Below are 22,464 nucleotides of genomic sequence, written 5' to 3'. Positions count from 1 at the left end.
TCAGATATCGTTATCTGACAAACGGGAACGCGCATCGTTGATCGTCCATCGTTCAGGCATGTCAGATATGAACGATTTTCCTTCAGATATGAACGACTGAACGATTTTTAAATCGTTATCGTCCATATCTGAAGAAAAAATCTGATCGTGTGTATGCACCATTAGCCTCCCGGTATAGCTACCTCTATCCCTTGTATCTCCCCTATACAGAAGACAGGCATGGTGAACTCATCATATGATTAGAAAGTGCATCTTCACCTGCCAGTCTGATTGAAGAAGGGAAATTAAAGCAAGCAAACCATAAAAAAAAACACTTCCTGATGGAGCATTGGAACCAGGATGGCCCTGGGGAATATGCTGCAAATATATAATGATAAATAGCCCCCTAAGAGGCGTATTCATCAGACTACAATATGCAGCTAATCCTCTTAAAATGGCTGTTTTTGGAGGGTAGTAACATTTTCTATTATTAGGATCAGTCATCCGAAATATCTGCTGTAGTTCCCTTCTTAAAACTGAAATCATCATAACTTTCCATGGGGACTGTGTAATAGCCCCATTTGAGGAATTTGACGCTGCTAGTTAGCGCTATCGCAGAAATGAACACTTTGCTTTTTTGCCTTCGATGAGACAGTCTATTTTCAGAGCCCGGCATATGACTAATATTATTTAGTCCCAAAAAGGAATTCCAAATTGCTGTGATATGCGGCCAAAAGGAATGTTACTTATCAAGGGGGCTTTTGGACACTCCATGCTTCTAATCTATGTCTTTGTAACTCTATTAAACAAATCAGATGGAAAATTAAAATACATTTCTAAGTTACTGTTTCTCATAAAAAAAAACTTGAAAAGACAGGAGGAGTCAAGAATTAATGAAGCAGAGTATTAGAAGCAGGCATTAATAAAAGATTAGGGCTATTGAGGCAATAGTTAGGGCTCTTGTGACTGACGTGCTTATACGGGTTTGTGGGAATCAAATAGATAGCTTTTGTGTTGAACATTAATTTAATAATAAAGGGTTCGAACTTAAAAACTTTATATAACAGGAAAACAGAGTTGGAGTGTGCTTATTTTGTAAGAAAATATATGCAATCTATCACTTAGAGTGTAATAAGGGGTACTTGGGTCTGTGTACTTACTGTACTACACATTTCTCGTTCATCATATTAGCTTTGAACCCAAGGACAGCGAACACCACCAGAGTGGCCAGCACAGAGGTGAAGAAGTTGATAAAAGAGACGAGAGCTGCATCAAACTGGCAGTTATTATCCTGCTTGTTATAGCTGGAAAAGGCAATGACACCGCCAAAGCCCAATCCCAAAGCAAAAAACACTTGAGTTGCTGCCTCCCTCCATACCTGTGGGTCCATCATCTTCTCAGTCTAGAACAGACATTGAACAAATTAGACACTTTGCCATCATAGAAAGATTGTCATAGTGTGAAAGCGATAAACTCTTACCTTTGGAGTTAACATATGAAGAATTCCATCAATTGATCCTCTTAGCAGTAATCCACGGACAAGGAAGCATATCAGTACCACATAAGGGAAGAGGGAGCTGAAGTACATTACCTGCAATGAGGAAGCATGTCTTACTGTATTTTTTTTTGAATTATGAAACACTTAACATTTTTTAAAGGACATAACTATAGTAATAAAAACTGCTGTGTAAAATGTTTACATATTTCCTCCTAGTTGCCCCAAATCAGTATGATGACTTGGATTCCACCTGTTCCAAAACGCAGGATTAGGGGAATATCTAAAGAATAGATTTGTTTAATTTGTTATTTTATTTGTTGCTATTGTTGCCATTATCAGGGGTGTAGCTACCATGGGTGCAGTTGCTATGGGGCCCAGAGAACTTACGGCTCAACTAACTAAGCACATTGTGCTGCTAGTGTTCGCATCGCTTGCTCAGCATTTAGAATTTACAGAAGCTGATCAGGTGATCAGCTCTCCTGCACCAAGCTCTGTGACTTCACCATGGACACGGAGCTACACAAGGATGGGGTGGGGCTACATGGGATTGGGGGCAGAGCTACACAAGGTACCGTTGGACTCAATAGCCGGGCCAGCTTTGGTCTGTGTGTTGGTGTGTGGTTCGGTTTCCGTGGACATTGAACACACCTGAACTTAGGGGCTCTGAGCCGAACTGAGAGCCAGTGGCTCGGGCCTTCCCGCCAAGCTGAGATCCCAAAATGAGGCAAAACGTCATCTTGCCGGCGTCAGATCTTGCATGTCTTGGATTGCATATTAAAATTCCTCCCTAGTGATCGGGCACCATTTCACACAGACCAGAGAAAAAAAGTGTGGAACTGGGCTGCAGCACTGTGGGGCACTAAAAAACGCCATTTGGAAGAGTGGACTGGAGCACTTTGTTAAAAATGCCAATAGGGGCACTTTGTCTTAAAAAAAAATAAAAATAAATGATTAGGAGCACTGTGTTAAAGGGGCACTGTATGTAGAGGCACTGTGGACTGTAACACTCTGAGGTACTAAAAAAACACCATTAGGAGTGGACTGGAGCACTGTGTTAAAGCCTACAGGGGCACTTTGTCATTAAAAAACCACCATTAGGAGCACTGTGTTTAACCTAAAGGGCACAGTTGTCAATTCAAAATAATCGCCATTAGGAGCACTGTGTTTAACTTAAAGGGGTCACTGTGTAATACAAAAAAATGCCATAGAAGCGCTGTGAGGCAGTGTGTTGTGTGTTCAGGCACTGTTAAGAAAAATGAAAATAAATCTTGTGTGTTAAAAATATAACCTCACCAGGTGTGCAGGGCTGGCTCTAGGGGTGTTCGACCAGTGCGGCCGCACATGGGCGCCACCCATAGAGGGCGCACCCCTCTCTAACATCCCGATTTCCACCCATGTGCTGAAGTGGCCCGTGGGTGGTCAAATCGGGATGTTGGGGACACCCACCGCCAGAGCATCCATTCAGTGATGAGAAAGGGCTGGGGGAAGCCCAGCTAGTGAGGCTCCCCCAAGCCTGATGTTATTTGGAGGAGTGCCGTGTAGGCACGCCTCCAAATAATGGCACATAGGGGGCGTGGCCTATGGTAATTAGGCCACACACCCATTTTTGGTCGCACGTGGCTTCGCTGTGCGCGATGTAAGGGCGCTCTCTTAAGAGCAGGTACAGGGTGCTCCGCACGCTCGAGCCGGCCCTGCAGATGTGCCACCACCACCAGGATCGCGGTGAGGCAGTGTGTTGTTTGTTCAGGCACTGTTAAAAACAAATGAAAGTAAAACTTGTGTGGTAAAAAATATAACCTCATTAGGGTGCCACCATTACTAGGAGCGCTGTTAAAAAAAAATAAAATAAAATTTGTATGTAAAAAAAATATAACGTCATTAGGGTGCCACCATTACTAGGAGCGCTGTGAGGCAGTGTGTTGTGTGTTCCGGCACTGTTACAAATAAATTATTTTTAAAATTGGTGTTAAAAATATAATGTTATTAGGGTGCCACCATTACTAGGAACGCTGTGAGGCAGTGTGTTGTGTGTTACGGCACTGTTACAAATAAATTATTTTTAAAATTGGTGTTAAAAATATAATGTTATTAGGGTGCCACCATTACTAGGAACGCTGAGAGGCACAGTGTTGTGTGTTCAGGCACTGTTTAAAAAAAAAACAACTTGTGCGTTTAAAAAATCTAACGTCATTAGGGTGTCACCATTACTCCCTATAGATTGTAAGCTTGCGAGCAGGGCCTTCCTACCTATATATCTGTCTGTTATTACCCAGTTTTGTTCTATTGATGTTTACAATTGGAAAGCGCAACGGAATATGCTGCGCTATATAAGAAACTGTTAACAAATAAATAAATAAATAGGAGTGCTGTGAGCCAATATGGATCAGTCGATAGAAGAGCAGGAGCGGCATACCAGTACTAGTGACTTAGGGCTCAATTCAGACCCGCTTGCTAGGAAGTGTTTGCTCGTAGCTGGCGATGTTTCGCAATGTGCGCATGTGTACGCATCGCATTGCGCGTGCGCGAACCAGTTCGAGCGATCAGGAAGCGTTTGCATGCTGCACATAGACTGTCCAGCTAAGTGAGTGACAGGAAAAGCCATTTGTGGGTGGTGACAGGGGTTGGTCTTTGAAAACGGGGGAGTTATGGTGTGAACGCAGGCGTGCCTGAGCTTCTCAACGCCATTGCAGAGGCATGCATAATTAAGACGCAGTGTACACGTCGCCTGGCTAGAATTTACACTGAAGTGCTCGCAGTGCTTGCCGTAGGGTATGCTCAACCACAAGCGCTGCGTTCGCATCCGATGGTACCCGATCGTACCGATGGTTACATACACATCCTGGAGATGACGTTTATAAGTGGGCGTTTAAAGACAGGCTGGTGGGCGTCTGCATACACAGGGTGATCGCACCCCAGAACATAGCGATCACCTGTCTTGCTGTCACTTAGCCGAATTTGCATACGCATCGAGCGAGCGTACGCACCTTGCGAGCGGGCCTGAATCAGGTCCTTAGTCTGATACACTAAGCATCAATAGAATAGTGGAGGATTATTTTAAAGACAATGGCCCTGATTTAGACCCACTCGCGAGCGGCTGTCCGCTCGCAAGTGAGTCGATGTTCTGCACTGAGCATGCGCACGACGGAGGGAGCTCCGTCGTGCGCATGCGCCAGACGCGACGAGCGAAGGACTTTCCTTCGCTCGTTGTGTCTGATCAAAGGGGGCGTGCTGTCGATGTTGATTGACAGCACGCCCCCTTTGGTGGGCGTGCCGGGGGCGTGCCTCCCTGACGGGGGCGTTCCTAAGGGAACACCTCCCGTCAGAAGCCGGCCCACTGACATCCCTACCATCGCGGCCATCAAACTGCACGCTCGTATAGGCTGTGGGTGGTGACCCACAGCTATACGAGCGTCCAGGAGGACGCTCCATTTTTATGGAGGGCGGCCCTCATTCAGAGCGTGCGCTCTGCTCAGAGCGTACGGCTCTGAATGAGGGCCTATGTACAAATTAGCATGTCACACAGTCATTTTGATTATTGGGAGAAAAAAAGGCAATTTGGAGCCCCTTGTATAACCAGCTTTGGTGTACTTAAGCTGCCCACCCTCCACTGTGTACTCAAAAAGAATGTTTAGCACACCTGGGAACCTTGTGAGCGCTTGGCGTAGGAGGTTACTTCCTCAAAATGTGGAAAAACTGATGTTCATAAAAATGTATTACAAATTCTATGAGGAAGACCTTTCACACCAAATGCAACAAAGTACAGCTGGATCATTACACACCGTTGTGGCAGTTGTGCTAAACAGCCCCTCTTGGTGCGCCAGGTTGAGTGAGACTCTGGTAGCGCCAGCCGTATTTTTTTGACGAAAATGCATCTAAATTGAAATGCAATGTGAATAGTGCGCACTTGCAGACTGTGCTGATTAATTTGATATGTGACTGAGGACCTCATTCAGAGTCGGTGGTTGCGGCCGCTCAGTCGTATGCCACCGATGTTCGCTAAACTGCGCATGCGTAAAACTCGCAATGCGCATGCGCAAACTAGCTATTACGATCAGAAATTGCTCTCTCCGTGAACACAGGGCCTGATTCAGAGCAGGCCGCTATTTGCGGACGGTCGTTCCAAAAAGGGGGCGGTTATTTAAATTGAGCGCTCGCTCTTTGCGGTTTGTTGACACCTCTATGTCTGAGCGAGCAAAAAATGCGCTTGCTATTTTGTAAAGACGCCCCTTTGCCGTTCGCATCACACGTCATCTCCGGTATTTATTAGATTAATCGGGTACATCGAAAGGCATCTGAACTGCTCGCAGTGCTTGTGGTAGGTTTTTCTTACCGCTACTACTGCGAGCAGTTCAGGCTAAAAGACAACCAAGTGACGTGATCGATGACGCTCCTTTACTAATTATGCACTCCCATTAAACGCCCTTTTGACCGTTAGGCACGCCTGCGTTCGGATCTCCACTCCCCCGTTTTCAAGCACTTTCCCGTTACCACCCACAAACGGTACATTCTGTCAATCAAATTAGCAGCCCCTCGCTGTTTTTTGAGAGCACGATTTCCAACCGCAATGACTGGTTTGCGCATGCGCTTTACGACCCATACGCATGCGCAATTGTGCGAACATCACTCAGAGCGAACGAGCGGCCGCTTACGAGCGGCTCTGAATCAGGCCCACAGCCAGGTCGTAAGTTTGAGTGACAGGATGAGGCATTTGTGGGTGGTAACAGGGGAAGGTGCTTGTGAACGGGGGAGTGGAGATCCGAACGCAGGCGTCCCTGACTATGCAAACGGCGTTTTATGGGAGTGCATAATTAACTAAGTAGTGTCATGGCACATGTGACATGGGAGGTTTTTACACTGACTTGATCGTAGTGCTTAAGAGAGGGTATGGTCAACCTTAAGCTCTACGACCAGCTCCGATGGTCTCAATTAATCCTTATATGCACGGAGATGACGTGTAATGCGAATGAGAAGGGGGCGTATTTTTAGTCTTACGGCCACATCCTACCCTTGCTCGTCCAGCTAACGATCCAACTTGCGAGCAACTTGCGACGCAACTTGCGAGCTTCATTTGCATAACGGCCCCTTTTACCTTACGACCATGCGGCCGCAACGACCGACTCTGAATGAGGTCCTGAGTCTCTTCTGGGGACTCTCTCAGCCAATGAAAGACTCCCCCCATTGAAGTCAATGGTGAGAGACGCAGGGTTACTAAAGTTGATTCTGCGGTTCCCACCATTGACTTCAATGGTGGGAGACGTTCATTGGCTGTTAGAGGCAGGGTGAGACCTCTCTCAGCCAACGCTCAGACACGGCCCTACAAAGGGAAGAGCTGCGTCTGAGCTCTTCATTCGGGAGGTAACAACCATCGTGGTTGTTACCTGTTGCGTGACTCGGGTTTTCGCTTTTTTTTTATTTTACGAAGACCTAGGATGCCTACAGGGAGAAGGGGACCAGTCCAAGTAATGTAGGTGAGTATGTGTGAGTGTGTATGTATGTATTAAAACTATACTGTCACGGTGTGTGTGTATTGTGTTTATTTAAACATTTCTTTACAGGTGAACTAAAGGTACCAGCGGGCCCTTAATGCCCCGCATGCTGTTACTTGTGGTTCTCCAAGTACCAGCATGCAGGCGAGGCTTGCTGGGACCTGCAGTTCTACTCCTAAAGACAATGTTTACACTTATCTTTTTTTACACTACACTTACACTATCAACCCGCCACCCACCGCCCACGGGCAGCGGGGATAGCCTCAGGCTGTCAGCCTAGGCCTGGGGTGCCCTGGAGAGGGGGACCCCTTTATTGGGGGGTACCCAACTCCCCAAGGATCCCCGGCCTGGGCTGGCTAGCGGTCAGGAGTAATGTTTCGGCTGGGGAACCCGGTGATAGGGTTTCCCTGGCTGTGACATTACCCCCCCCCTGCTAGAAAGGGTCCGGTGCCGGTTGTGGGAATTACAGGGGTACCCTGTAATTCCAGAACCAGGACTGGATCTGACCCTGGTTCTGCTTGTGCTAAGAACAGGGATACCCTACGCAATTTTTTCCCTGTACTTACACAACCAGGGCTGGCTATGAATAGTCCGGGGCTGGTTGTGTATTTAGGGATTATGGGGGGGGGGAACCCCACGTAATTTTCTAAAATAAATGAACACTTCACAACCATTTTACAGTAAGATTCATGCATGCATCTCACTGATGTATGTATGTATCTGTGTGAAATCAAACTGCTCATGCTGAAAATGAAAGCATGAAGCTATTCATTTGGGGCTTTGAAGTTCGTTTTGAAGTGGGATTTGGTGTTCGATTTGTACATGAACATGCAAAATCTTACATCAAATCACTGTACAAAATCGAACCAAATCGACTTCGATTCAGAAAAGGCTTCTAAAATCGAATTTTAGTAAATGTGGGATTTGAAGAGGGATGCAATCGGGAAACCGGTTGTCTTAATCCTGACAGCCGGCTTCCCGACGGCTTTATCCCGGCGAGGGTTAAATGACAGGCGTCTATATTTAGACGCCTGTCATTTTCCCGACGCCGGGAGACAGGCGCCCGGCATCCAGATCGAATGGACGCCGGCCGCCGCGAGTGGACAGCCGCGGGGGCGGAGGGTTAGGTTTAGGGCACCCGGGGGGGACTTAGGGTTAGGCACTCCCCCGGGAGGGTTAGGGTTAGGCTAGGGGGAGGGAGGGTTAGGGTTAGGCACCCCCGGGGGGGACTTAGGGTTAGGCACCCCCCGGGGGACTTAGGTTTAGGCAGCGGGGAAGGGGGGGTTAGGGTTAGGCACTTACAGGGGGGATTAGGTTTAGGCACTTGGGGGGAGGTTAGCGTTAGGTACGCCTATGGAGGGTTAGGGTTAGGTTAGTTTTTACTTACCTGCGGACGGTCGGGGTTTCCAGCGCTGTCGGGCTTCCGCTGACGGGATCTCTGCTTCTGTCAGCCTGCCGCGGCCGGGTTTCGAACTGCCGGCCAGAGGGACGGCGGTATTTCATACCGATTCCTGTACTTTCGATTTGATTCGATTTGAGGTGAGCTAAATCGAACATCAAAACGAAGGTAAAAACGAACTTTGATGAATATATCCCTCTGAATCTGTATATGAAGTGCTACAATGTAGCGGCAGCAGCTCTTTTCTTTCCAAGTTCTGTTGTAGTTCATATACAGACATACAGTAGGTGCTTACAGATATACAAGCGTCACATATCAGATTAATCAAGGACAATTCCATTGTGGACCACTGTTCAGATTACGTGTGTTTGACAGGCAGCGTATATTTCAATACTTCACTTGGCCTTTGGTATTCTGTAGTTTGCGCAATCATTTTTTTTTTTTGGTCTCTGAATAGTTATAGGGGCTTATGTAATAGGTTGTTAACTGCAGCTGCTGCGGGAATGCCTGTGAGTCTTTCTGTATTTTTAAAGCAGCAATCACTTTAAAGACAAAACCAAGCCCCATAGTGTTTCATAGTTTTTTTTTGTGTACACATTTAGTTTATTGTAACAAAGCAACTGGTACACTTTAACGGTTAAACTGAGCATTTTTTTTCCCAGAAAAAAAAAGTTTGAAAATGTCCGTTTCCAATATTTTCCCCACAGCGTCCTTCTGAAGAGAGGGCCCTATAGGGTGCCAGGGCTAAGAAGTCACCAGATTTTTTCTTTAATTTCACAAGTGTCTTACACTGCATGGATGCCTTCAAAAATATAAAAAACATGCCAAAGAGAAAAAGCCACATTTCCAAAATGCCCAACCTAGCCCTCCCAAACCCCTCCCTGCTGTCCCTAAAATCATTGATACTGACTTAAGGGGCCTATCCATTACCCGACTTTGTGAATAATCCGACCAAAACCAAGAAGTTTTGGTCGCCTTATTCAAAAAGTCGGGTAATGGATAGCCGGCAAGGACCAGCGATGCGTGTGCACGCTGGGTCCTTGCAGTCCCCAACTATCTACTGAACATGCCCGTCAACCTGACGACGCTCGTCAGGTTCAGCATGTTCAGGGATAGGAGGTTGGGCTTTTTCACTGAATGACGTTCAGTGAACGCTGTTCAGTGCGGTGCCCGCACCTCAGCGACCTGAAGGTCTGAACACTAGACGTTCAGACTTTCAGGTCGCCTAATGGATAGGCACCTTAACCCTCCCCAGTTTTTTTATTTTATTACATGTCGGTAAATGCTAACTGTCCATACCCACATGGAAATAGTGTCATTTCTGAGCTCAGTATACACAGGAGACAAAAGTGGGGAAACAAACAAAAAGATAGACTGCTATGTACACAGGGTCCAATACTCCTCATCTTCCATCAGTGATGGCAGCCAAGAGGCATTGGTGCCCCACTGGTACAGTTTGTAGTTTGAGTTTAGGGAGAACAATGAACTTGAGAACAGAAACTGGTTAGAGATTTCTGCTGTATTTTTACTCAGTTCTCACCTCTCCCCAAAAATAACATTATAAACCATGGTATAAAGTGGATAAAGAGGGAGGGGAAAGGAACCAAACACTGAGGGGGAGATTCAATTGTTGTGGCAGCTATTTTTTTCAGGTGCCTGACGGAGCAATTCAATTGTTGCTCCGTCTGAGCGAGATAGCCGCCGGCGCCAACATTTCTGCTTGCTCCCTAAGGAGGGTGCGAGAAGAAACATGTGAGAAACCCATGGTTAGGACGCCTTAACCAGAATTTTAGATGGGTTTAGCCGTTTTACATGGCTAAACCCGGTCTAATGGGGCGTGAAGAGGGCGATAATTAATGAGCGTACAGAAGAATTGAATTGCAAAACTTTTCGCTCATTAATTCTCACACACAAAATTTGAATCTCCCGCTCAGGGTTAGGAACTGGATGGTCTAAAGAATTAAAGGTCTAATAAATAATCAATGTCTTCACAATTTGCAGGTTACTTCATAGAAAATTACTATACATTAGCTATAGTTTTCAGGTCAGTCATTTTAGATGGACCAGTGTTAATGATCCAGATTTAGCGGACTATGGCCCTCATTCAGACCCACTCGCAAGCGGGCGCACGTACGTTAGGCGTACGTACAAAAATATTTAAATTCAAGGGCTCGCTCGTATTTTCGTTCGCATCTAAAAATCCTCCCCAAACTCAGACGACCCCTCCTCTAACTAATGAGCGTGCGAAATAGCGAGCGTACATCCCCGAAATAGCTTGAAGGGAACGCACGCACAAGTATAAACCGGAAGTGGCCTTGTCAGATGTCGATTACCTGCTCCTTTATTCTGCCTACCTCCATCAATCGTATCATGCCAATCAATGTATCAATTAGCTTAATTGTTTTTTTTTTTTCAACACAATGCAAGAAACTTTACTCTTGTCCGTGTTTGTGTTTACCCGCAGAATACGTACAGCTTAAACATTCGCTTTTATTGCTCAAAAAACATGTTAGCCACAATTAAACAATTGTTCTATTGCTGTGGATCCCCGCATATTTCCCGGGGTTCATTTCTTTATTTAAATTTGCTTACGCATGTCACTGCATCAAGCCTATCATAACTCTCCAGAGATTTCTGGCCCTGTCGAACACATGACTCATACACTAACCAATAAAATTGCTCCTGTTAATTTCCAAGATACATTAGCCAATCAGAAATTTTTTGCACACTTTATCAAAAATGATTTTTATGAAAAACACCATTGCCATCATGAGAGCCTCCGCATTCACCAGGCGCGAGCTGCTGGTGCTAACGGAGGTGATGGATCGGCGTATCACCAGCCAGCCTCCACCCATCACCAACCGGCAGAAGCGTTCCGCGTATGCGGAGGCACGGGCCCGCCTGCGCTCCTTCGGCTCACGCCGCAACATCGGCCAGCTGGAGCGCAGGTGGTCTGACCTTCAACGGCGAACGCCCCGCTTGCTGGCATGCTTTCGCATGCAGATAGTGGAAAGTAAGTGTTATGTATTGTGGTTTTCATGTTTGTCTTTGTGGGGCAAACTGCGTGTGCATGTTTTCATGTCTGTCCTATTTATTCATTCTCCTCATATCTGCGTGTGCATGTTTTCATGTCTGTCCTATTTATTCATTCTCCTCATATCTGCATGGCCATGTTTTCCCTCTATTTCTGATTTATTCATTCTACTCATATTTGCATGTTTTTTGTTGGTGGTGGGTGATTTTAAAATGTTATTTGGCCAGGATTTGGCCAGAAACTAACCACAATTTGTTTGACATCTTTTAGGGGGACAGCCAAGACTACGCCGTCACCGTCCGGCCAGACGGCGGTCCCGCCCACTCTCACCAACCCCCAGCCAACACTCCACCCCAAATAATTCCCCTATTTCCCCCCTCCTCCCCAGCCTTCCAAGACCCTCTCCCGGAACTGTCGGGCCTCCTTCCCCTCCGTCCCACTTCCCCCTCTCCTCCAACCACCCCTCTTCCAATTACCCCCTCCCCGGAGTCCGTGATAACCCCGCCCCGTTCTTTGGGGAATGAAGGCTCCTCCGAGGATGAAGATGGAGGGACTTCCGGATCTGCCGTTTTGGCTACCGGTATGTTTTTCTTTCGCGTTTTTTTTAAGCACAAACTGTTTGTATGTAATCATGTGTCGTTCCTTTATTCGTGCTTTTTGGGTTGATTTTTGGTGATTTAGCAGTTTGCCTTTACCTTTTCCTGCTGATTTCAACATACACATATCACACCTGTGGGAATTTCTACATAGGCCTTGTAATTTTTGCAGCACCCCTTTTTTTTTTTTTTTTGGTTTTGGAGTGATTTCGTTGTGTTTTTGTTTTTTTAATGTGGATTCCCTATTGTTTTATTAATCCACACACTTTTCTCACCCACAGAGGAACAGAGGCGTCGGCAAGAGGTCGAAGAATGTGTGGCACACATGCGCCAAAATCTAATTGGGGTGCTTGTGGCCCTTGACCGGCTGTCTGGCATCCTTCGGCAGTATTTTTTTTTTTTTTTTTTCTTTTTCAAAATAAATTGTTTAATTCTAATATACGTTCTGCCTCATTCGTTTTTTCAAAACCAAAGATAGTTTACCCTGACATAAGTAGACTGTTCCTGCAAGGTTTTGCATTTTTGTTAAATTAGATTGTGTTTTGTATTTGTATGTAAAACACCCTCAAGAAACACATAACAGTAACAATGTCATTTCCCTTTTTGTGTGTAGTGTCAATTAGATATTTCTACATTTTACAGGTTCCTAGTTGGTGTGCAAGCTGCTTAGGCCAATCTTACAAAGCCAAATGATTGGACAGGCTTCCTTTTGGTGTGGGTTGGGAACCTGAAAACATATTTCATTTTTGCTCAACTGGCGTCAGTACTGGATTACCCCTTAGTCAAATGTAAGGTGTGTTAACCTGGTTACACTTGCTGGTAACGTCCAAAAAAAGGAAGAACATTTAACTCTCCAAACATTTATTCACAACATAACTGAGAAATCAAAGTGGTCACTCACAAAAAAAACACACAGTGATAATCTCAAATACAACACATACCAATAAAAAAAATAAATAAATAAACAAATCAAGAACTGGTTGATGAAGGACCATGCCAAAATGATTCCACAAACATGGCGTTGCGATATGGGTTCCAGAATATATGCCCAAAATGACCAGATCCAGGTTTGGTAAGGGTAGCATGAAGTAGTGAGTGTTGTAGTGCCAAAGATTATGTGAACAAACAGAAGATGGTGAAAAAAAGAAAACAAAATTAGATGTTCGCAAACAAACACAAACACATTAGGTATAAACACTGTTGTTTTGTTAAAACTTACCTAAAAAATCTGGCCACCACATCATCGCGTATGGCCCCCCCACATACTGACCTCCGACCAACCTCGGGGGGGCCATCCTCAGGTAAGGCATCCTCTGGCTGCATTGGGACACCACTCCTTATGGCGATGTTGTGAAATATCCCACACAGGACCACAATTTTCGACACCATATCCGGCAAATACATGAGCTCGCCACCAGAGCGGTGGAGGCATCGGAATCGGCCTTTTAAAAGGCCGATACAGCGCTCCACCACTTGCCTGGTGGCTGTAATTGCGGAATTAAACGCACTTTGTGGGCCTGGTGTGGGAGCCAAATAAGGAGTGAGCAGCCAGGACATCCACTGTCTCCTATGGAAAAGAATAGACAACATCAGGAACACTGTGTATCAAGCTTAACATTGTTATGTACTAAAGGTCTCCACTTACCCAGAAGCCACGCATCACCAGCTTGTAGGTTGGTTAATTTGTGCCATATCCCTGATTGCCGGATGACGAAGGAGTCATGTGCACTTCCGGGTAATTTAGCATTCAGGGACAGGATCTGGAGGGAGGCATCACATACCACCATTACATTCAGGGAGTGATAGTGTTTCCTGTTTCGAAATATGGCCTCCAGCCGTGCTGGAGGCTGAAGTGGTATGTGAGTACCATCCACAACCCCTATGATGTGTGGGAAGGCAGCTATTTGGTAAAAATTGGCCGTGGCCACACTAAGGGCACCCATATCCAAAGGCATTTGAATAAAATGATGGCGGTGCTTGAAAAGTGCCTCCATCACTGCCCTCAGGATCCGGGAAAAGGAGGATTGGGAGATGCCCGCCACTATTCCCACCGTTGTTTGAAACGATCCTGAGGCACAGAAATGTAACACCGCCATAAATTGCGTAAGTGGTGGTATTGCTGTTGGACTGTCAATTTGCCGCTCAAGATCACTATTAATGAGAGAGTGTCTATGATGATTTTGGGAGGTAGACGGTAGCGTCTTAAAACCTCATCATCAGGCATTCCAAAAAGGGTGACACGTGTTCGAAATATCTGGGGCCTTGCATGCCTACGCCTGGGACGAGATTGAGGTTGGTCGGCTTCCGGGAGCATGGCCAGAACAATCCGCCCCAGATCAACCTGAAATTCAAATATTTCAAAGTAAGGCTTTTGACCCACCCCAAAACTATATTAAAACAACTTAGCTTGATGATACCATCCATTGCTGCTTACATGCCGGGGTATTGTCATGATACGTCCAAACTGAAAATAAACACCAAAATTATTTGACACATTTCACTCTGTGCATTTTTGTTTATAAATTTTGTGCTAGACCAAAGTTAAAATATGCAAAACACCCATTTTGTAAAACAGCAAAGCGACATTTAACACAGTACATCAAAATGGGTCAAAATGTTGGCACAAAAAGCGAAAGAGAAACCACCAAAAAGTTAGAATGATTATTAAGCAGTTAAAAATGCGCTAATTAGTTCGCTAATACAAGTCACAAGAGTAACTACTAAAAATGCGCTAATTAGTTCGCTAATACAAGTCACAAGAGTAACTACTAAAAATGCGCTAATTAGTTCGCTAATACAAGTCACAAGAGTAACTACTAAAAATGCGCTAATTAGTTCGCTAATACAAGTCACAAGAGTAACTACTAAAAATGCACTAATTAGTTTGCAAATACAAGATAAAAAATGGACTTACCAAGAGCAAATATATAAGAGTCAAAATCAAAAGGTCTTTTGGTTCGAAAATAATCAAAATCTAAAATAGAAGAAATTATGGATCCAAAATTTACAAAAAATAAGAAACACAATGAAACAACAATTGAACAAAAGTTAGACTTCACAAAACTTACCAAATCAAGAAACGAGGTCCCAAAAATATAAACCAACAAAGATAACGGAAAATAAAAACGCAAATCTAACCAACAAACGAATCTCCAACCGCCAACTCCTTTCTACGCAATCAATAAACTCCAGCCAAGATAACCTCCAACAATCCAAAAACGCCACCTCGACTTGAGACACACCAAGCCATAAATAGTGTTTTGATTCCCGCACAAATTAAGGAGGGATCATAGGGCCGCACAATCAATGATGCGGCCGCAAAATAAGGACGCATGTATAAATACGTCACGAAAACACATTAAAATTCTGGTGTATTTCTTGTTTGGACCTCAGACATGGCGACAGACCAGGGAAACAATGCCCAAGAGTCAGGCGGTAAGTCTTTCATGCATTTTGTATCAATGATTAATTTGAAACATAAGATTATACAAGTTGTGATTTTGTGAATTCTGAAAATTTACACAAATAGGTGAGGAGGATGACATGGAAGAGGCTGCTGGGCCCAGTATTCCGGCCAAAGCGGCCAAAAAAAAAAGGCAGCCACATTTCACAAGAAAGGAGATGGAGGTTTTGATCCAGAAGTGTGTGGACATCCTGCCACAGGCAGACAGGAATATGAGTCTAAGCCAGAAGTGGAGAATGTGGGAAGAGGTAGCCGTTGCTGTCAATAGGGTGGGTGATTATGTCCGTCTAGCCCCGGGATGTCAAACGGCGGTAAGTAAACCCTTGCCCCCCCTAAAAACAAACCCCATTTTAAACCAAAGGATAATGGCTTCCAATTTTCCCCACAGATGGGCCGACTTCAAATATCGCCTAAAGCAAAAACTCGCGGACAGGGCTAGGCATGCAAGGGGGACAGGTGGGGGTCCCACCCCTGTGTCATTGGAGTTGACGGATTTAGAAGAGCTGGCACAGGGGTGTGTGCAGCCTGTGGAGGTGTTTGGCGTGTCCAACATGGATACGGACATGCCAGACTTTGCGGCTCCTCATGTTGTCCCAGGTAAATCTTTGGATGTCATCAACTCTGAAATGTTATTGTGCCAATATGTAGATTGTAATGTGAGGCTTTTCTCTTTTTTCCTAACAGAGACACAGGCGGATGAGTCTGCTCCAGAGGGGAGCCTTGGCCACAGAATTTCTGCTGGCTCTGCAGGGGAGGAACCAGTACATCCGGCTGAGGACCCTGCAGAAGCCAGTCCAGGGCAATCCCCCTCGCAGGCAGTGGCCCTCCTCACAGAACTCAATTTCAAATCGGATTCCCATACGGAGATTCTGCAGAGGATGGACGCCAGTCTGCTACGGGTGGCTGAGGCCCTGGAGCAAAATGCTGCGGCCAACGTGACCATTGGTCAGGCCCTGGCGGAAAATACCAGGGCCAACATCCGCATCGCCAATGCCCTGGAGCAGCTCGTTCGCCAGCACATGGTGGAGCCGACCTCCCTTCCTGCCGGAACATCAGGATCCTCCACCTCTGGCACAACATCAGCCAATCCTCCAAATGTGCCTAGCCCTGTGCCTAGTCCAGAGGCCACAACATCTGCCTCTGGACAGGCCAGCGCGATGACATCCCGGACCCGGTCTGGCGCCCTCCCTCCCCCATCCAAACGGGTGAAAAAACGGTGACAGCAATGGTGACTTTTCCCACAATCCTTCTGTGCTTGGCTCATATTCCTTTCTGGGCCAAACTTCCCTCTCCTTTCTTGTGAAATGTTTTTATTTTTTTGTTGTATGTTTATGTCAACAGTTATGTTGGGCCAATTTGTTTGATTTTGGAACATATCTTTGGGCAAAAAAGATGTCCCCAAAATTTTTAAATTATGTTTTTTTGTTTGAGCAATAAATTGGAAATTAAAAAATGACATTGGATTGTGAAATTATTGTACAAATGGGTTACATTTAATCCTGGGCCAAAAGGCAAAAACTTGCCCAAAAAAAAAAAGGGCTCTTTAAGGTATGTTTAAAAATTCATATAACTAGGCAAATTCAAGAGGCACAAATAAAATGGTGCGAAACTGAAAACATGATGACATTATTGTTACAATAGGCCCTAACCACCAAATTGCGGGCAAAATAAACCCCCACAAATGTACGCAAATTGATTGTGTCATCCTGACATTAGCAGCTCTGAGTTCCACCTGCGTACGGTTTTGTGCTATCCCAAAAAACTGATTTCAAAACACATACCAAGCCGGATCTCAATCCAACACTAATTGCTTTTCTGCCCTCCCGCGATTAATCGCAACAACATCGTGGAGTCCCGGGACGGAGGAGAAGGCCATCGCCAATGTGGTCGAGTAATCCAGACCCTAAGCTGTGCGAGCATTTGGAAGGGAAAGAGGATCATCCAGTGACGTAGGAGTCGGTCCGTACACATTTTACGCTCGCATCTGCTAATGTATGTACGCCCCAAAAACGCCTCGCCACGCCTGCGTTTTTCCATCTCCACCCTCGTCAACATCCTAAAACGCCCTGTTCTGTCAATCACATTTGACATGTCACTTCCTGTACGCTATTTTAGGAACGAGGCCAAAAAAACTCGCAATCTGCCGTACGCACATGCGCAGTGTTACACCGACGCATGCGCGGTTAGTCAACATCGGAACGCAACGAGCGTACTGCTGTTAACGAGCGGCTCTGAATGAGGGCCTATGTACTAATAATCGTGGATTATTAGTCACGATTATTATGTATCCAAATTGCAGGGGATATTTTAGTTTTTAATGAAAATATCCCCACTATGTACAAACTGCATCTGTGTTGTAAGCCATTCCCTTCCCTCACTCCGTAGTAACACATTTCACAATCCCCTCCCTCACCTCTATAGTAAGTTGTAACACATTCCCTTTTCACTGCTGTTGTAACACAATTTCTTCTCTTGCCTCTGTGGCAATACATTCCTTCACTCACACCTGTACTAACACAATCCCCTCCCAAACTTGTGTAGTAACACATTCCCTTCCCTTGCTATTCAAATAGGGAAGCCACAACAACTGCCAGTGATGTTTGGCAGCACTTGGGATGACAGTTGGTGTTTGAAGATTGAACTGTGCTGAGTTAATCAGTGAGGACATTGCACAGGGGGAAGGAAACATTTTAGTCCTTTTCATCCCCTTAGGAGTCGAATTTTGAAAAATCCCTGCGTAGTGGGTACCTGTGTCATGGAAGGCATATACTCCCAGATTTTCATGTTTCTAGGTCCAGTAGTATGGACTGGGCGTTGATGAGTCAGTGGGCGGTATTCAATTGTTTTGCCCCTTTACGCGCACGACAGGAGCTATTCAATTGTTTCTCCTGTCGGGCACAACCAGTTGCCAGGGGGTACAAGCTGAAATGGGCAAAAAGTGACCTGTTTGGGCGCCCAAACGCCACTTTTCGTGATCGCACCCAGCACTTTGGTCGGGGGTAGCCATTTTACGCGGTTAAACCCGACCAGATTGGGCGCGATCAGTGTGAAATACAGCAACAATTGAATTAACGCCCCGCGATCTCCTGTCACTTTAGACGGGAGATCGGGCGCACTATAACAATTGAATATCGCCCAGTGAGTCTGTCAGGACATTTGATTTTAAATATATGGATTGATAGTAGAAATTGCATTATTAACTTCCTACTCTGCTAGATTAGGTTTTGCGTTCAAGGAATACATTTACTAAACCGCAGCTTCAAAAAGTAACCACTTCTCAGAGTGTTTAGGCAAAACAATGTAAAACAGCAATACTATTCAAAGCAAAAAAATTCAGTTTTTTTCTTATTTAATAATTTCTGTGTTAAAATTCCTAATTAAATATGCAGAGAAGTGGCTCCTTGCTTAGTAAATTTACTCCCAAATCTTTTGTACCTATTGTATAGCAGAAATGCTTAAATATTCCAACTTAATATATCACAGATAAAAATCACCAGATTCTCCTTTACCTTGCCTGATGACTGGATGCCTTTAATCATGGCCATTCCCACAATACTCCATGCACATAATAAGCACAAGGTCATTTTCCAGTTGAGACCTCCACCTTCTGATATTGAATTTGAAATGTCTAGAGTTTCCCGGTACCAGAAGTATGTTGTAGCTGAGCTTTTGTCACATTCAGCCTCCACCACTGGAAAACAAATATTTAATTAAAATATGTTTAAGCGCTTCACTTGCTAGCACTTGTCACTCAAAGAACAAAATCTAAAACATGTAATTTGCCCATGTATCAAAATTTATTTTCTGGACACTCTCTTATGTACTCTCACCAGTGTTCTATTAATAGTTCTGCTCATGTGCCCTTACTCTGATTACCATTTGTGGTACATACTAATAGACGGCAATAGAACCTTCCGCAGGGGCGTAACTAGATATTTAAAGGCCCCATAGCAAAAGTTTGTAAGGGCTCCTATGTGCCACAAAATGGTGAAAAATGTATATAACGCCCGCTGTGTGTACTACATGTGTTGTGAACTAAAGAAGTTATAATATAAATGTATGATGATATAACAAGTTTACACCATGTTACTCTATTCTAATATGAGCAATACGGCTATGTAGAAACTCCGTTGTCAATTGAAACCCACAACTGGCAAGATTGTATCCATGTGATGAAACTTTTGTAGCACAGCTACAACAGCAGTAATTTATTCACCTGGTACAATCACAGTATGCTCTTTATGCTATCTCAACATATATTGGCAATATATCTGAAGGGTACTCATATTATATAGAGGCCTCAGTAGTATACCTATGTTTGAGATGAGCTCAGTTCACTGTAGGATTTCATCCACATTGTGGGTAATATAATGTCACTACTCTACAAGAATACTGTGATTCAATTCCATTAAGTCTTCACTTACCCTAGTTAATATTGCTTCTATGGGATCTATTGTTAATTGATAGATACAATATATAGCCATATCAATAGTGGAGAGATTCACAGTAAATAATCGTATAGTGGCAATAAGCACATATGTGAAATAATATGTATTAACCGGACAAGATTTTGTATTGAGATAGTATGTGAGTAATAAAACCTTCCATACTATAATAATTGAGACTCTTCTATTTGCCCGTATATAAGGGCAAATACGTAAGGATTTTCTCATTTAATCAATGTCCAATTAAGACTACTTGAAATTAATACTTGTCTGTACATGTGACATTTTGACTCCGAGTTTCACTCATATAACGATCTAGGAATAATAATACAGTCACACTGCAAGGGTTTTTCTTTAATTTTTATGTTTCACCAATTTCAGCTATTTTCACATTTTCATATCATTATTATTTTTTCTACTTTTAACCTCTATTTCGCTGGCTATGTCCCATGTTGGGGCATTTTAACGTATACCCAATAAAGATTGTTTTTTATTTTTTATATATATCTCTGTGCGCCATACCATAGACAACCTTTTCTCTTCCCCCTCTCTGGGGCTATTGAATATATACTTGTATTTGTCTTTTGGCAGCACCCCTCATCTACCAAACTATTGAAGGGTTTTCTATAATATTATTGTGTGCAGATGTTTTTGTTCCTTTGTATCTACCCATGGAATATTGCCTGGATGCCAGTCAATGGATAGACAATGAAACGGTCGACAGTGTCTAGGTAGACAACAACTGGTAGGCAGGCAATAGGTCGACAGGTACAAAAGGTCGACATGGTCAAAGGTCGACACACAAAATGTCGACATGGATGAAGATCGACAGGTTCAAAGGGTCGACCTGTCATAAGTTCGACATTTGAATGGTCGATACAAGATGGCTGCACTTTTTTTTTTTTTTAGAGTTAGGCACTTACGAGATATGGTTAGGTACTTACCCAAATGGTTAGGGTTAGGCACCAGTAGGGAGGGTTAGGGTGAAGATTAGGGTTAGAATAAAAATAAATCACTTGTCAATTATTTTGTGTTGTCATTTACAATGTCGACTGTTTGACCATGTCAAGCTTTTGTATCTGTTGATCTTCATCCATGTTGACCTTTTGTGTTTCGACCTTTTAACCATATCAATCTTTTGTACCTGTCGACATATTGCCTGTCTACCAGCTGGTGTCGATCTTTTGACTGTCTATCTAAATAGTGTAGATCTTTTAATCCACACCCTATTGCCCTTCAGGGACTGTCCATAATTTATATTAATAATTGAGACAGTGATGTCCTGATAGTAATCTATAGATTGATATTGTGAGTACTTCTATATGGGCAACAAGCAACAGGTAGCTCTTCAACCAACTGTGAGTAGAGTACCTGACATATAAACTTTCCTCCTGATGAGGTCATCTGCACGTGCAGAAAGTTATCTATATCTAAACTAATTAGACCTATAATCAAGTATAGTTGTAAATATCTTACTGGTTTAATATCTGATCTGTCAAGGCCTTTTCAGGTTGGCATTAATAGAATAGCTGTAGCAATAATTATTGCTGAAATCATTTTTTTTTTCAGACTGTAAGATTTTAACATGAATGGGTCTATTTTCCAACCTCCCAGTAAATAAATCTTTTCTGTGGGGGAAGTTAGATATAATATAACTTATATTATACTAGGGACCCGCCCCAACTTCGTACGGGAGCAATTTTGAATTTACGACGAATATACATCTTTTTTTAACCAAGGTCTTATAAGATTACCTTGTAGACAACATTAGTCATTTTTCCTCCTGACATCAACAGGAAAAGATTTTGTTTTGACATGACACGCAAAGGGGCCACGTAAAGTTGTCCATGACAAAAACTGTCTCCACCTATTTCAATTCCAGCCACGTTAAGTGTTTGTCCCTGTGCTTTATTTATTGTCATGCCAAAGCCGACTCTTACCGGGAATTTTACACGTTTAAAATTAAAGACTAATTTTTCACATAAATGAAATAGGAATGGTAAAAAAGGGTAAAACTGCAATTTTGTATCAGTAAACAGGGCTTCTATAAATGATTCTGGAAAAAACGGATAATACATATCAATCTCTACATGGTATGAAATAAAGTCCACCATTGTGACATATCTTTAACGGTTTAAGCAGCGTAAGCAAAAGAAATCACTCTGACGTCCATTTTTTCATTGACTTGCTTCACTAAAATCTTCACTGCTGGGCTCCCTTTTGTCATACATAAATGTTTCATACACCTAAACCTTCTTCCACAAATGCTCTATAACAGTGGTTCTCAAACTCGGTCCTCAGGACCCCACACACAGATCACGTTTTCCAGGTCACCTAGCAGGTGCACAGGTGTATTCATTACTCATTAACACATTTTAAAATAGCCACAAGTGGAGCAAATTGTTTCACTTGTGATTTTGTGAGGACCGAGTTTGCGAACCGTTTGAGAACCTGTGCTCTATAGAATAGTGAAAACTGCATCAAAATCCGCCTAGTGGTTCTCAAGATTAGTACGAACAAACAGACAGACGCCTACCAGAGACTTTATTTTATACGTATAGATT

The 22,464-nt window shown here is 43.8% G+C and overlaps 1 protein-coding gene across 1 annotated transcript in view; it reads right to left on the bottom strand.

Moving 5' to 3' along the window:
* SLC6A17 (solute carrier family 6 member 17) overlaps positions 1 to 22,464 on the bottom strand; it is a 116,920-nt gene that overhangs the window by 54,827 nt on the left and 39,629 nt on the right. Inside the window, exons 5-7 of the mRNA XM_088457312.1 lie at positions 18,965 to 19,146; positions 1,460 to 1,570; positions 1,140 to 1,381 (exon numbers count right to left, since the gene is read on the bottom strand). Coding sequence (XP_088313438.1) covers positions 1,140 to 1,381; positions 1,460 to 1,570; positions 18,965 to 19,146 — 535 coding nt within the window. The remainder of the gene's footprint in view (positions 1 to 1,139; positions 1,382 to 1,459; positions 1,571 to 18,964; positions 19,147 to 22,464) is intronic.

The sequence above is a fragment of the Taudactylus pleione genome, unplaced genomic scaffold, assembly GCF_031769625.1.
Source record: "Taudactylus pleione unplaced genomic scaffold, aTauple2 ptg000755l, whole genome shotgun sequence".
NCBI classification, from domain to species: domain Eukaryota; kingdom Metazoa; phylum Chordata; class Amphibia; order Anura; family Myobatrachidae; genus Taudactylus; species Taudactylus pleione.
The sequence above is the reverse complement of the archived record's forward strand: the minus strand, read 5'-3'. Positions and strand labels throughout refer to the sequence as shown.